Genomic DNA, 15,716 nt, shown 5'->3' with positions numbered 1-15,716 from the left:
AGATGATTAACGGCTTTGTATATTGTTGTACTTGTTATATTAAGAGGTATTGTTATGTAATATGTTACTCGTTTCTTAATGTGTATATATTTATTTTAAAGTTTTTGCAGGAAACAAGACAATTTGGTAATTGTGAATGCCAAATGTAATAATTTCGCCGTAAAGAGAATGTAACTTTTTAGCACTTTGTTTTGTATATTATGTTGATGATTAATAATATAATAATTCTTACAAACTGAAAAATCTTTAGCGTTCTTGTAAAAAAAAGAAAAAAAAAAACACAAGATATAAAACCAATTAAAACATACATTTAAAGATTTTATTTTCAGAAAACATCACATAAACAAGAACGAACATACAGAATCACTAAGGAAAACATTGATCGTCCCGACAATTCAATAACTAAAAATGTTAAAAAACTTTTATTTCTGTACTAATTCTCATAAAAATATATAACCGTCTCTATACAATAGGAACACTCGCTAAATATACGCGTATGTATAATATCAAATATAATTTTTAAAAGATAACAATCTCATCGTAGGTCAGTGGAACATTACGTGCGAATATAATTCGTGGAAGACTTGTTCGTAACGATTTTGCATGTCATGTAATGTAAATACTGTTGTATATACTGTTATGTTGTCATGAGCATTTCTCGTATGGTGTATAAGCAACAAGAGCATATGACGAATAACTGTAAAAGTGAAAGGTGTGACGAACGAATGACTTATTTAGTTAAATCTCTTCATGGAAGACCATATTAAACAAATTATTGGCTCTACTATCGCGAAGTCTCCACGTATTCATCTAATATACATAATTGTTCGCCACTAGTTTCTCGATATTTTTTAGCATTTATCTACCACCTGTTTGGCGTAATTCCTCCAACTGTAACAAAATATAATAATTTCAAATTTCGAAACCTAACCCGAGTGTTTGAATTGAAGTTCGAAATAGAAAGTAGACGAAACGCTACAAACCTCCTTTTCGTCGTCTACTTCATCTTCCTCATCGGATCCGTGAACAGACGCAGCTGGCGTAGTGTGTCTCGAGGATGAAGGTGACGGTGGTTCGCTAATCGGTCTAGGATAACTAAACCGCCCTACTCCACCTTCCGCATATTCAGAAGCCAATTCCGGATAAACCGTCGTCAAAGCTTTAATTCTGGCTTGACGGTAATACTATGGAAATAATCGTATTTTTAATTGATCTAATCAAGAAATCGCAAATTAAGATTTACGTAATAAATATACTCACAATGCCAAGATTTCTCCAGTCAAGAAGATCGCTAAGACGTTCTGTACGGTTTCTCTGAATGATACGTTGTCGACGACTTAACCGTGCAAAATCGAACATGTATTGCGCAAGTTGTTGGACACTGTTTTCCAGACCAATAAATCGTCTGTCCACAATATAAATACCATAACTCATTGGATCAGCTATATGTTCCTGCATGAAACACCCGAAACCAGATAAATTCGTAGTTATACTAGGAATACCCATAACTGTACATTCCGCAGGCGTGTAGCCCCAAGGCTCGTAATACGATGGGAAGACACCCAAATGACAACCTCTGACAAATTCTTCATAATCGAGACCGAATAATGGGTTCGTAGATGATAGAAATTCTGGATGAAACACTATCTACAATATGAAATTGATACCGGTTAGATATAATCAAGTAGCGGATAGGTGTACACGAGTAACGTATCACGTTACCTTTACTCGATCGTTAACTGTGTTGAAAAGGTTGCATCTTCTGATACCGTTCAATACCGGATCGTTCCAATCGTCTATAACATTGTGCGTAGTTATCGGAGGTAATCCATTCCTTTGTAAAGCATATAAACATCTGTAGCAATACAAAAAATGTTAGCATCCTTTTTTTCTGTCTCCAAACAATATCACGAGTCTCAATCGAATATTACCGTTTAATTTTAATAGTATCCTCTTTCTGTAAAAGATCTTGTGCGTCAGGCATGCGACCGGATAGACACTGTTCATACATACGTCTCCCTATTTTTTGTTGTATGTCGTTAATCGTATCTCGCAACGACTTGGTAACCTGTAACGAGAAAACAAAATCTCGATAATTAATGTAATACTTTCTTCAATTTAAGCAGGGAATTATCTACTTACAGCATGTCCACGTAGTGACTCTACATTAAAATTATTAGTCCGCGCTGGAAAAATTAGGAAAGCTACAACAGTTATATCAGGTCTAGATGTTTTTAAATAATGATTTAGTCTAGCCAAAGCTTCAATAAATATATCGGCGCCCTTGTTTCCAAATTCATAACGACCAGCAATGAAAAAGTATAAAGTTTTATCCAAATCAAAATCGTAATGTCTAAAACAGCAATTTAATGCATACAGTTTATAAAATAGGAACTAAATATTACGTGAATTCATTATTAACACATACCCGTAAAAATGACCTCTAACAAATTCATGTATTTTTTCTTTACTAACAGCATGCAAATTTTGAAATTCGTGTAATGCTGCAAATTTTTTTACGTTCAGCCCATTTGGTGTAATTATATCGGGTTTTCGTTTTAACAAATGCTCCACTTCGAAGCCCGTTATATCCGAAACAGTTGTAAATATGTGCGCCAAATGGGCGGCTGCACGTTCCATGCAATATCTATGATAAATTTGGCGTTTTCCTGCTTCTTCATCGACATTAAACTATAAATGAATCATACGAATGAATTTAAATTATATTGAAAAAAGGAAATTAATTTTAATAACTACAATACCTTATCTAAATTATTATAAAAATCAGTCTTTCCCGCGCATAAATATCTTCCAAGGAGAGTTGCATGCGTAGTGAAAACTGTAGCTACATCCACGTGTTTGGTTCTTATCGCAATTAGACCAACGCCCGCTTGCCATTCGTGACAATGAATGACTATACGCGGAGGAACATCTGAATATCCTTCTGCGGCTAGTCTAGAATTTTACAATCCATCCATATTATTTGAAAGAGGCAACAAAGGAAATAAAATTGATTTTCACGTAATATAAGATTTACCTGAATTCAGCCATAAATTGACAAACGAGATAACCGAGAATAACTGCGTCATTGGCTTCAATATCCAAATGTGGAATAGCAAGATTACAAGTATTCCATAATTCTTGCTTATATTCATCTAACTTCCATGCTGCACTTCCAATATCGAACAAAATGATTTGTGGGTTTCCATCCACTAGCCAGGTTCCTGTTACCACCTCAATAAGAGCTCTTACTTTATGGTAAAATAGGTTTCACTTATGTTTACATTAAAAAAATTTTATAACAAAGAAGAAGAGAGCAGAGAATAACTACATAATTCATCTACAGGGGCAAATGCCCTTGAATTAATTTTGGCCTTGCATCTGGACTTTAGCCAAATCATTATTTTTGGTACATAACAAAATATTTCAGTAACTGTAAGTCTATATCTGTGTTAGAATAACAAGTTTTACTTCAATAATCTGTTCATATTCCATTACAGGTTTCCTTTTATTACTTTGCCTTTGCAATTAAAATATTAACTCGATTTAATACTTGATATCTTGTGTAACGTTATATAAACTTACTTTAAAACCTTGATCGCGTAAAACTTGTACAGCTAAATGCAATGGACTATTATGAGGAAAGTCCGCTTCCTCAACTTCAGTACGTGCTGAGGTTTCTTTGTACGGTCCAATGAGGCAATATTGATCACCCATTTCTTCTGTTGATACAAAAGCTTTGGAACGTATTACAGTGTATATACCACCAACTGAAAATACAATAGTTAAAAATAATTGAGATAAAGAAAGAACTTTGCATTTTACTTTGTTACATTATGTACACCTTTATTAGCAGCTTCCCAAGCAACTTCAAAATTCCATCGATTTTCATGTTGTGCTGAATATCCACGATCCATAAATTCAAGTAAATCATTACTGCTGTCCATACGATAAAATCTTCTAGCTACACGTTCCCTTGACATTTTGTTACCTGTTTTGCAACCTGTATTTGTGTAACAAATTTAAATTTGCGTATATTTACAATAATATATCTAATATCTCGGGGAGAGTTAAGGTGTACAAAGAATTTCAACTGCTTTAGTAATGATGTATTAGATTTTAATGATAGAGATATATTACTTGTTACAATGCTATTTATGAATTGCAACCAATATGAAAAATTTTTCTCTTTACACAAGATCTTTAAATATGCGTGTTAAAATTTTTTCTTGCATATTAAATGTTTTCTTGAACAAGCAACATTAATTTCAATTTGCTATTTTATTTCTTAAAAACTATACAAATAATGAAATACAAAATCGATTAAACAACTAAAATTACGGTAATAAATAACAATATCTATACAAGAGACGAATGTTTTGTTTCACCTCTAATTCAGCTAAAGTATTGAAACGATGTTCGAATATTCTATTTCTAGACGAAGATCAAAATCAATGCGAACGTGTGCAATTATAGGAGTGCGAAGTCTTCTACTATGTATTAAATTCGTGAAAAAAAATATTGTAACCGAAAGAAGCACGTTGTCTCTTTAAAAAGTCTATCGGAGTTCAATGACAGCATAAAGTATTGCCTCTTCTCTAAGGGTTTGCCGGTTCCATTAGACCATGCGGCGGAATAAACTTTGTTGAAAGCACTAACATTTAATAAAAACACAGGACGATAAATTATCTTCGAGTACGAGAGATTCACTTACTTCCGTTTAAAACAATATATCACAATAGAAAAAACTGAACAGATGAAAAGCAAGTGGGTGGACACACGAACAGTTCCACGGTCAACCTCCCGTGAAGGTCACCACAAACTACGAAAGGTCACAAGGGCTTAACGGGGCTCGAGTCAGTTTCTCGGTCTACTTTAAACATGACGAATCTACGTCGATTCACTGATAAACACAATGCCTTATGTTTCTTTTGCAACAACAGATGGCACGAGATATCTCGAAGAAACCGTCGTTGGCTTTAGATCAGCTTCGTCAAATCCTTCCTACCATGTGTGTATTACGTGTCGCTCGTGTCTAGTTCAAAGCGTATTTCCTTATTATTATTAACATTATTTTATTTTTGGTTACAGGCATTGCATATCGTCGAATTGTTAATTTTTCCAAAGAATTTTAATGCCTTTATGACAAAAAATATGAAAAATATACGTGTTTGAAAGGTTCATAGTTTATATTACCTTTATTTCATACTTTATACTTTTCCGATATTCTTCATGTACATATATAAAGTATATTGCAAATATATATATATATATATATATATATATATTTATAGATATACGTGAGAATGAAAAGAAATAATAATATAATTGGCTACACTTTGTAATCGTTTATAGATGCTATAATAATTTTAATGCAAGTTTTGCGCTAACGAATAAAATACTGTTTGAAACGTAGTTAAAGTTTATTGCAATGCGAAGATTATATTTAAAAAGTAGTGTAATTAAGAACTTAAAGTTAATTCTATCAAAAACATTTACCGAAATGACAAAATATTATAAATAAAAAGGAACAGTTACTTTATATATACACATATTCTTTTTTTTACTTATGTTTGAATTAAATTTTTACCGCTCAACGTTATAACCGATAGGTTTACATTGGAATTATTAGTTTGAAACCGATTTCTTAGATGGCTCTCATAACGTTGCATCCTATACAACTACAAGTTTCCTTCCTATTGCATGTTCGTGACGTTGTAAATAGCATGCTTAGAGTGGTACAAGAAGCTGTATTTTATTGATAGTGTAAAAAGTAGTGTAAAAAACGTAAAATATCGGCGAACATGGCGGTAAATTTTTATTACAATTTAAAATTATATTTATTAATTGATTAAAAATTGATATGTTATATTTCATAACTATTTACATGTCAACATGTTTTGGTCTCCTTTAAGTCAATTAACCTATCTGAATGTTATTCATTATTCTAAAAATATAAAAGATACTTTCATTTATCGTATTATTTTCTGAATAGCATGTTTTTCATGTAGCATAATATATCGAATCAATTTTAAATAGAATGATATTTTATATTCTTATACTTCATCTTGGAATTCAAACAAAATAAGTTGGCATGGCAACCATTATTTGATCAATACCTTTCTCATAATATTGGATGCAATGTGTAAAAATTAACTAATTACCATAATTAATTTTTGCTTCAGGCTGTTGCAGCTGCAAAAGTTCAAGAAGTTCGTGAAATCACAAGAATAGAAAGAATTGGTGCTCATTCTCATATTAGAGGCTTAGGGTTGAATGATAGTTTAGAACCCCGTCATGTAAGATATCAGAATTTTGTGATTTTCAGTGTGCTACTTACTTTGAATAACCATGTATCATTTTCCAGGTATCCCAAGGAATGGTTGGTCAACTTACGGCACGTAGGGCTGCGGGTGTTGTTCTCGAGATGATCAAAGATGGTAAAATAGCAGGCAGAGCTATATTGTTGGCAGGCCAACCTGGCACTGGAAAAACTGCTATTGCTATGGGAATGGCACAAGCTTTGGGGATGGATACTCCATTTACTTCGATGGCAGGTTCTGAAATCTATTCTTTAGAAATGAGTAAAACCGAAGCTTTAACTCAAGCTATTAGAAAATCAATTGGTGTTAGAATTAAAGAGGAAACAGAAATCATAGAAGGTGAAGTAGTTGAAATTCAAGTGGACAGACCTGCTACAGGTGTAGGTGCTAAAGTTGGTAAATTAACACTGAAGACAACAGAGATGGAAACGATTTATGATTTAGGAAACAAAATGATCGATAGTTTGATGAAAGAAAAAGTTAGTACATATATATATATATATACTATAATTTCTTTCTAATATTTTGACTACAGTTTCTTGAAACGATGATTTATTTAAGGTACAAGCTGGAGATGTGATTACAATTGACAAAGCTACAGGAAAAATAAATAGACTTGGAAGGTCATTCACCAGAGCTCGCGATTATGACGCAACTGGTTCTCAAACTCGCTTTGTGCAATGTCCCGAGGGTGAATTACAAAAACGCAAAGAGGTCGTACATACAGTGACCTTACACGAAGTTGATGTTATAAACAGTAGAACCCATGGGTTTTTGGCTTTATTTTCTGGAGATACAGGAGAAATTAAATCAGAAGTACGAGATCAAATAAATGCTAAAGTCGCCGAATGGCGCGAGGAAGGAAAAGCAGAAATTGTTCCAGGCGTTTTATTTATCGACGAAGTTCATATGCTCGACATTGAATGTTTCTCGTTTCTTAATCGCGCACTCGAAAATGAAATGGCACCAGTCGTTATCATGGCTACAAATAGAGGTACGTACATAGTCTCGTTCATATACACTGTTTCAATAAATGTGAAATTAATTATCAAATCTTATAGGTATTACAAGAATTAGGGGTACAAATTACAAAAGTCCACATGGCATTCCAATAGATTTATTAGATCGTATGATCATCGTTCCAACTAGTCCCTATCAAGAGAAAGAATTGAAGGAAATTCTAAAAATAAGATGCGAAGAAGAAGATTGCGAAATGGCAGACGATGCTTTAACGGTTCTCACCAGGATCGCATTAGAAACGTCATTGAGATACGCGATTCAGTTGATTACGACCGCTTCTCTCGTTAGTCGGCGTAGAAAGAGTACAGAAGTGAATATAATATTACGTTATTACTTATGCATAATATTTCTATGCTATTGCGGAAAGGAAAAAAAAAAAAAATATCTAAGAGAGCGTAATTTCAAGAGATGTGTATTTTCAGGTCAATATCGATGACGTGAAGCGCGTGTACTCGTTGTTCCTCGATGAAAACAGATCTACGCAATTTCTCAAAGAATATCAAGATGATTTTATGTTCAATGAAATGCGTAAGTATATTTGTAGATAAGAACATTGCACAGTACTTACATTTTCAATTGTAACAATGTTATCTGTTTTAGCGGAAGAACCTATGGAAATATCGTAACAATAGGTAAATAAATAGTAAACTTAAACTTAAACGTTATTCAATAAAAATTTATTACTTTTCTTAATATTTATAATTCCACAATATTTCCTTAAATTATTAAATAAATCTGGGTAAACGCAGTGTATGTAAACACGTAATATAAAAAACGACGCTCTATATTTCAAATTAAATACAAAAACTTAACAAATTCTGTCTTCATACTCGCTACAGTTTGGCTTTGTAGTGTTTGATTTTTGTTCCACTTGCTACGATCATCGATAAGTCATGACGACAAAAAGTCATTGATTAACATTAGTTGTCGAGGTAAATTAATTTTTGGTGTAAACTTCTGTTACCGCGTGAAACGCAACTTTTGAAATTTTTCGTACGTTTAAAATAAATTCGAAATTTACTTACAATGTATAACATCAACGTACGCCATCGTATGACATTAACGAATATACATCGTTTTATCACTGACAGATATTCATATTGCAACTCGTAAAATTTCTGTTGCCTTGCGATCCGAGTAAGGTCACCTGGTAACTCGCGCGCATTTTTTTTTTTTTTAATGATTTTACGTTTTCTTCTCTTGGCTCTTCTTGACTAGTAAGAAACAATATTCATAGTTCCTTTCATCCGATATTTATGTACAAAGATACGTACATAGTTTAATGTAAATTATGCTTACTCGTTATTAGTTTAATTCCACCCTCCGGCTTGAAAGACGATTGAGCTTTCTTATCTTTCGATATAAATCCCAAACCATATTCCATTTTGTATACGGGAAGTGGGATTACCGTGGACGAGACTGGTACCATTACTAAAACAGCGATAGCGAAAACGTCACGTTAAACATTTAGTTTCATTCGTTCAGCTGATGCGTTTAATAGGGCGTTAAAACTAAATTTCACGACATCCTTGGTCATCGTGAATTTTCGTGTACGACTGACAGTTTAATAAACTCTTGCGAATGGAAGTACGCATTGCAGGCAGAAAAAGTGAAGCGTCATACAACAGCAGATCACGCAATTGCCTGGACGAATATACGTGCAGGAAGAAGCAGCTTTGATGTGGTAGTAGAGAGGTGCGAAAGTAGAAAGGATCGCGAAGCGGCAAACATTCACCCGCGGCATACCTAATGAGGAATATTTGCTTATCGCTTTTAATCGAATATCGATTTATCGAACGAGCGGCTGTTAGCGCGACGTCGACGTCGACTGGGTGTTTAATTACTGGCCTTCGATGAGCCGCTACGAATCAAATGAAAATCGGGTTGTAACAGAGATAGCGAACTGTTTGCAAAAACCCCTGTTATTTCAACTGCTAACGGTCCCATTATCGCGAAATCTTATTTAAATTCATGTCATCGCTATTCGACACGTTGCAGGCGGGATCTTAGTTAAAAGCCGTTATTGCTCTATTCCTTGCTATTCCTCGTTGCTATTTAAGAATCGAAAAACAAATAAACAGGAAAGAGTGGAAAAAGTAATTTATGAGAGTCGTGTAAAAAAAAAAAGGAAACTTTTGGACGGTAGTGTATCTTCGTTACGTAAGTACGAGATATTTTTATGCAAAAATAATTTTCGCTCGTGAAGCGATATTTAAGAAGCGTAATTTTTCATGCGAATCAATGCAATCGAAAGATCAATGCACGCGAATGCGTTAAAATGTTTCTCATCGCGCAACTATTTCATCAGTTTGCATGCATGCTCGACTATGTCGAATTATTACATATGCAAATTAATTTATAAGCCACGAGGCAAGTCGAAAATCGATACGACGTATAATGTCTTTTTCTAGCGTTTTCGCGCGTCCAAAATAAATTCCGAAGTATCTTTCTTGTTCTAATTTGTCGTTTGCATCAGGGAAAATGGAAGTTTATTCGTCGATTATATTTCACGCAATAAAAGCCGATGTTTCGGATCTCGAACGTTTTCCTTTTCGTAACGCCGTCTTAAAATCTCGATGTCGTGTAACGATATTCTGAAAACTGTTAAATTTGGATCAACCATAGAGTTCGTCTAGACGCGAAAACCAAAAGTCAACTATTAAATCGATCGAACCATCGAAATATAAAATTCGTCGTGAAACGTGCAACTGGATGGAACTGGTCTAACAGAGCCATCTCTAGTTATCCTTATCTAATTACTGGTGACGTTGTACAAAGTAGAAAGGCCATTCGTAACACTTGACACGCGTATCTTTCAGATGTTGCTGCGTTCTGTAATCGCAGCGGGAAAAGTAAGTAAATCCTTTGGAATTACCGACTCGCACGAGAATTGCATCCCGTGCGGTACAGCCTACCCAAGTCTTTTACATCTCTTTCTTTCTGTTTCTTTTCTTTCCACGGTTCCTCTCTAGCATTCGGACAATAGCGAAGAACGATTGGCAAAGATTCCGCCATGGTTTCTCGAGGCGCGCTTTTCGCGTGGGCGGCCATAGAATTCAGAGGTAAGAAACGTCTGGGTAAGATAGATCGGCGTATAGTCGATGTACAAAGTAGCTAATATCCGAGGAACGGGTTTATTAATCTCCGTCCGGTGAAGTGGAAAATTATAAGGCAGGATGCATCCCCGGCGAGATAAACGGAACGCTTTATCGGTGGATGAAGTTGCTCGCGAGAGAATGCCGCATCGCGTTGCCGCGTGGAATCACTGGCAGCAGCGATGGTTGCCGAGGAAAATCGGCCGAAAGTAATTCGAACGGCCAGCCTGGTGTAAAAACCAACGCAATTAACCGTGTTCGGACGACTCTAAGTGGCGGCGGTTAGAAGCCGTGTCGGGTTCCTAGAGAAATTTTAATTGCATATTAATCGTTTCCGTCCCAGCTTCGTATTAATAGCGATCGAACACTTCGCTGCTATTAAGAAGCCGATAACTCGATATTACTAATAACCCAATAACTCGACGTTACTAATGACCCGATAACTCAATTTTCCTAACAGCCTAATAACTCAATGGTATTAGCTTTACGACGCGGCCCTTCCAAATATAACCCCTCCCACTCGGATTTAACCTTTATCTTTCGTTAACCTGCCGGTTTCTCTGTCTCTTTCTTTCTACGTTCTAGCCCGGCGACGCTCTGCGTTTGGAAAACTCGAAGGGAAGGAGAAATAGCTCGGACGTTATTAACGACGGGTGAATAAATATCGAGGCGTAATTTAAGAGGAAAGGACTGAGGCACCTTTCAACGGTCGACTCGACTAACGAAAGGAAACGCGGAGCGACAAAGTGGTGCGTTCTAGTATAGTAATCCAGCAACCAGGCGAGAGACACGCGTGTTGATCCGATCCAGGAACTGCACCGAGGATACGATCTACTCGGGACCACGGCCACGCTATAATCCGAGCCCACGCCGGCTGACGTCATCGCCCCGTTATTCCCACCTGTCAAACGTCGCCTCAAGGAAATTCGGACTCGCGAGAGATCGCCCTTTATTTGGTCAAGCCCGGTCGCGGCGGACGTCGACGAATCGCCGACCGTTTCCCAATTTCGCCCTCGCATCCCAGATTCCACCTCGTTACAGTCTACGCGATCCTCATAGCCCAGGATTTACTCCGCAATTAGTCCCTCGTTTTCTCCCCGACAAAGCACCGCAAGACGAATAACGCGCGATCGAGTAACCGGCGTCGAGTTAATCGAGTTAATCCAGAGATGCTACGATATTAGGATAATCCTCCCGAAACGGAGAGTTATCACCTCGGATAACGATAGATTCGTCAACCTTCCGTTTATCCTTACCGCTTACACGGTCTGACTAACAAGGTAAACAGGCTTCGTCAACCTCTAGCGACGCAACCATCTGCGCGAATTAGTCATCAGCTGGAGTTAGATCATAGGCTACACCTGCTCGTCGAGATGCGCGTAAGCGCTCGCTTATGAATGCTTTCTGAATTGTAGGACCGCTTTCGGACGATTCTGGCGTGACGTAACCGGAGGAGAAAACGGAGGGAAAAGAAATTCGCTCGGAAGGAGAGAGAGAGAGGTCAAGGCTTTTCTTCTTCGCGTCGATGCGGCGCGGCAACAATTAAGGTGAAAGCTTTTCCGCGGCGAGATGTTCGCGCGCGCGACCAAGACCTCGATCTGGATCGAGACCGGAGAAAGAGAAACCGAAACTTTCGATTTTTTTTTCCCAGAAGCAGCTGGTCCGGCTCGTTATCTCGTTGCTCTCGGGCCCCGAGATTCACCCAGGCAAAAAGCACTTTCACGAAACGAAGGTCTCGTTGCGAAATCGATCGAGGTTTCATCGACGGGCTGGCAAGCTCGCGAGGATGGCTAGCCGAGGCGCGTGAAACTCGTGAAAACAACGAGGCACGGAGGAACAAGCGCGATTTCCAACGCGGAAATCGACGCGACTGGAAAATTGACAGCGTTCGCTTTCGTCCGAGCGCTTGACACGAGGTAAAAGCAGTTTCGAGGAAATCCTAGCTACGCACAATAGCGAGATGCGCGAGAAAGTAAAGCGGACACTTTTTCAACGCATGACTGACGAGGATAGAATAGGTACGGCCGGTTTCACCGCGCACAAGTGCCACGAATTGTTCGCAAGTAGACGAAATCGACTGCGTACGCGAACAAGTCGAGGTATCCGCGGTTAATTTTTAACTGGGAATTAATAAATCGAAATAAATGGAAGACATCGATCGCGCTGGAGCGGAGAAACGCACCGAAACGATAGAACGCTATAGATAGACTCACCTGGCTCGAACACGTTGTCCTGATTCCTCTTGTAGATGGTCGGCTTGGCGCTGGCGATCGCGATCGCGATCGCCGCGAGGAAAGAAACGAGTAGGAAGCTCGATAGCCGCGACATGGTCCGCGGAAGGACGGATCGTATTTCCGGTTGCGAGCGCGGCTCGATCGAGGAGAACAAAGTCGCGGCGTTGCTTGTCTTGGCGATGTTTGGACCGGCACTACGCGGAGGAAAGACCAAAGAGGTGAAAACACTTGCCACGAGTGGGGAAAGCTGCGAATAAACAACAGAATTGCCGCTCTCCGGCAGCTTCGGATTTCTAGCGCGGCCGAGTGCCGCGACAGTCGAACGAGTTCCACCGACAACGGAAACGAGTCTCCGTTCCAAGTCCGTTCCAAATCCGTTCCAAATCGTGCCTACCCTTCCGACCATCCTTCGTCTTCGATTCCCCGCGATTTCCAATCTACCCAGGCGTCTGTCGCGTCGATCAACGACACCATTCGATAAACCCCGATAAATGCCAGTGTTACCCAATTTTGTTCCGTTTCGACGTTTATTCGTGGCGAATCGCCCGAACTCGATATCGAATACCTGTTTCTAAATGTCACGTGTGGAACGCAACGTAGTTCGCGACTTTGAGAACCGAGAGCGAAAGGTAGGGAATTGTACGAACGGTAGACCTACAAGCTTTCGGTACTCGACGAAAATTCCTACAGTTTCTTCTCACCGATTCCTTTTCTCCCAGAAAGGAAAGCCGCAACACGGATCTCGTGCTAATTAACGCGAAGTCACGCCCACGACGGAACGAAGAGAAGGATACGCGTAGCTGAAAGACAGAGAGAGAGAGAAAGAGAGAAAAGGAAGGCGTTGCAGAGGAATCAGTAAGGAGCGTCAAGGATTTGTGTTAATCATTGTCGATGCTCGTCCACTCGTCGCTCGGTGTCGCAGTTGGGAAAACGCAGAGGCAGTCGATGCGATTTCGCGCGTCTGACGCGTACCCTGTTGTATTTTTTTCTTTCCGCTTGGTTCCGATCGCGTAACCCCGTCTCGGTTACGCGGCTCGTGACCGCATCGCGTGAAAAGATCTGGCGAATCGAAGATTTCGCGAGGAAAGGTTTCACGGAAGGATAGCAGCGATAAGAGGACTTGTAAATTATAGCTTAACGACGGTTGCTCGGCCCGGTTTGGCTCGGTGCACCACGGCGGTTTGGTAGCAGGGCCGGGCGTGCCATAGCGGCGATCTAACAATGGGAACTGGGTTAAAAAGTGAAAGGATCCAGGGATCGGAGGAGGAACGACCGTGGCTTCTATGCAGCGCGCTATTCGCTATTCGTTATTCGCTATTCCAGCCACACCGGGACCGCGCGCGTGGCCGTTGTACCGCGTTTCCGTCGTTTCTCAGAATTGCCGGAAACTCGGGCTAATCTTCCGTCTTTCTTAACTCTTTAACGACCAGGAACGCTAATCGCCGATTGCCGCCCTATACGAATCGCATCGCGAAACGTAATCCTCGAAACCACCTTTGCCTCTTGGCGACAAAGAGGCGCGCGGTATCGCGTTTGATAATCGTCATCGAACGTGTCATCGTTTACGCCAAAAGCGTCTGGTCGAGATAAAACGCGAAGAGAGATCGCGATTCTCTAACCCTCGAAAATTTCCCATTACCGCGAGAATTAATTCTCTTTTTCTATCTCAAGGTAAACACCGAGCGAACGATGAAAAGTTCTCAACCTCGTCTTTTCTCTTTTTTAACCGGCAAACACTCCGACAGAGAAATCCTCTCTTTTTCTCCCCTGCCCCGTCTCTCACCCTGTGTCTCTCTCTCTCTCTCTTACCATTTTGCTCTTTTTTCCGCGTTAATTACCCGCTGTTTTTTTCCTTTCGCATCTTTCACTCGTTTGTTCGTTGGCGAACGCAACCAGCCAAATCGGCAAACGGCGTCGAGACGCTTATTGCATCGTTTCAGACGCACCTCCGGGTTCACACGCGCGTACGCTTCTCGTTCTCGAAGTTTCCTCGTTTCGACCGATTAACTTTGTTCGCCGCGGTGGTAAAAATTCCGCTTCCACCCTCGAAACACCGAAACACCTCGTGCGAGCTTTTCTCGTTTTTCCTCGCGACTCGCGTTCGCGCTGCCAAATCGTTCGAGAACCCGACTCTCTTTTTTTACGGCCGTTTACGAACACCGTCGTTGGATACCTTTCGCGCGAATAGGCGTTATCTCGAGGCGAATAGACGTCGATAGACCGCATCATAGTCGGTGGAGCGTTTAGGAAGAGTCACAACGAGATAAGCACGGCCGAGTGAAATCGATTAGGGTAACTGAGCGAGGCGCGCGAGGTCTGGAAACGTTAAAGACGGTAATGAGAGCACAGGGTCACGCTGTTCGTTCGCTGGTTTCCCTCGGAGCGATTAATAACGATACGGGCGAAATAAAGAAAACGACGGGTAAGGAGGAAATAAGGGACGCAACAGGGTGGGTTGACAGGTGGCGGTGAGCGAGTGGCTGACCAGACACGTTTCGCATCCACTGACGGAACGCGGAGTCGTCGCTGGCGCAAACATTTATCATCGGCTTTTTCTCAGCTGCTCTCTCAGCTTCTCCTCGCCCGCGGCGAATTATTTGCCACGCCTGCCAAAGCTACTTTCCCAGCACTTTATTCGAAAGTCAAAGGAAACTTGCAAGGAACAATACTGGCGTGGAACAATGCCTGGCAGCTGCGACGAGTACTCCGTATTCTCCGCGTCTGCCGCAAGCTTCCGAGCAACTTACCCTTGTACCTGCACGCGCCTATCTTCCCTCCGACCGCCATTGTATCGTCGCATCCTTCATTGTTCTCGGTTAAAAAACGTTTAACGCGTTTGAAAGAACTGGTCGGATGCACGGAGCATCTCGGAGAACGCGATTCCAGCCTAATCCCGTCACTGGCCGAGGCGACGACGGCAAGAGGCGAAAAATTGGAAAAAGAAAGGCCTGGCCGGGAAACACGTGGACTATCTGGATCGTACGGTCCAAGTACGTTCGCGAATCGGTGGTAAGAGGAAGTCGAGCGCGAATAGGAAAACTAGA

General features: G+C 40.0%; 3 protein-coding genes across 3 annotated transcripts; 1 reads left to right on the top strand and 2 right to left on the bottom strand.

The window, feature by feature from the left end:
• Window positions 1-858: 858 nt before the first annotated feature.
• Window positions 859-3,983, bottom strand: LOC143220983 (glycogen [starch] synthase-like). Its single transcript, XM_076446530.1, has 11 exons — window positions 3,845-3,983; window positions 3,586-3,770; window positions 3,038-3,234; window positions 2,763-2,955; window positions 2,429-2,691; window positions 2,143-2,353; window positions 1,932-2,068; window positions 1,723-1,855; window positions 1,261-1,647; window positions 984-1,184; window positions 859-891 (listed from the first exon to the last, which is right to left on the bottom strand). The coding sequence occupies exons 1-11, from the start codon at window positions 3,981-3,983 to the stop codon at window positions 859-861; spliced, it is 2,079 nt and encodes a 692-aa protein (XP_076302645.1).
• Window positions 3,984-4,922: 939 nt separating this feature from the next.
• On the top strand, window positions 4,923-7,969 carry LOC143220985 (ruvB-like 2). The gene is made up of 7 exons (XM_076446531.1): window positions 4,923-5,015; window positions 6,186-6,299; window positions 6,368-6,802; window positions 6,885-7,317; window positions 7,385-7,653; window positions 7,766-7,871; window positions 7,944-7,969. Exons 1-7 carry the CDS (start codon window positions 4,923-4,925, stop codon window positions 7,967-7,969), a joined length of 1,476 nt encoding a protein of 491 aa, XP_076302646.1.
• Window positions 7,970-8,528: 559 nt separating this feature from the next.
• LOC143220987 (uncharacterized) lies at window positions 8,529-12,766 on the bottom strand. Its single transcript, XM_076446533.1, has 3 exons — window positions 12,652-12,766; window positions 8,643-8,774; window positions 8,529-8,557 (listed from the first exon to the last, which is right to left on the bottom strand). Exons 1-3 carry the CDS (start codon window positions 12,764-12,766, stop codon window positions 8,529-8,531), a joined length of 276 nt encoding a protein of 91 aa, XP_076302648.1.
• Window positions 12,767-15,716: the final 2,950 nt, after the last annotated feature.

This window comes from Lasioglossum baleicum, unplaced genomic scaffold (genome assembly GCF_051020765.1).
Source record: "Lasioglossum baleicum unplaced genomic scaffold, iyLasBale1 scaffold1792, whole genome shotgun sequence".
In the NCBI taxonomy this organism is placed as follows: Eukaryota; Metazoa; Arthropoda; class Insecta; order Hymenoptera; family Halictidae; genus Lasioglossum; species Lasioglossum baleicum.
This window is presented reverse-complemented; position numbering and strand designations above follow the sequence as displayed.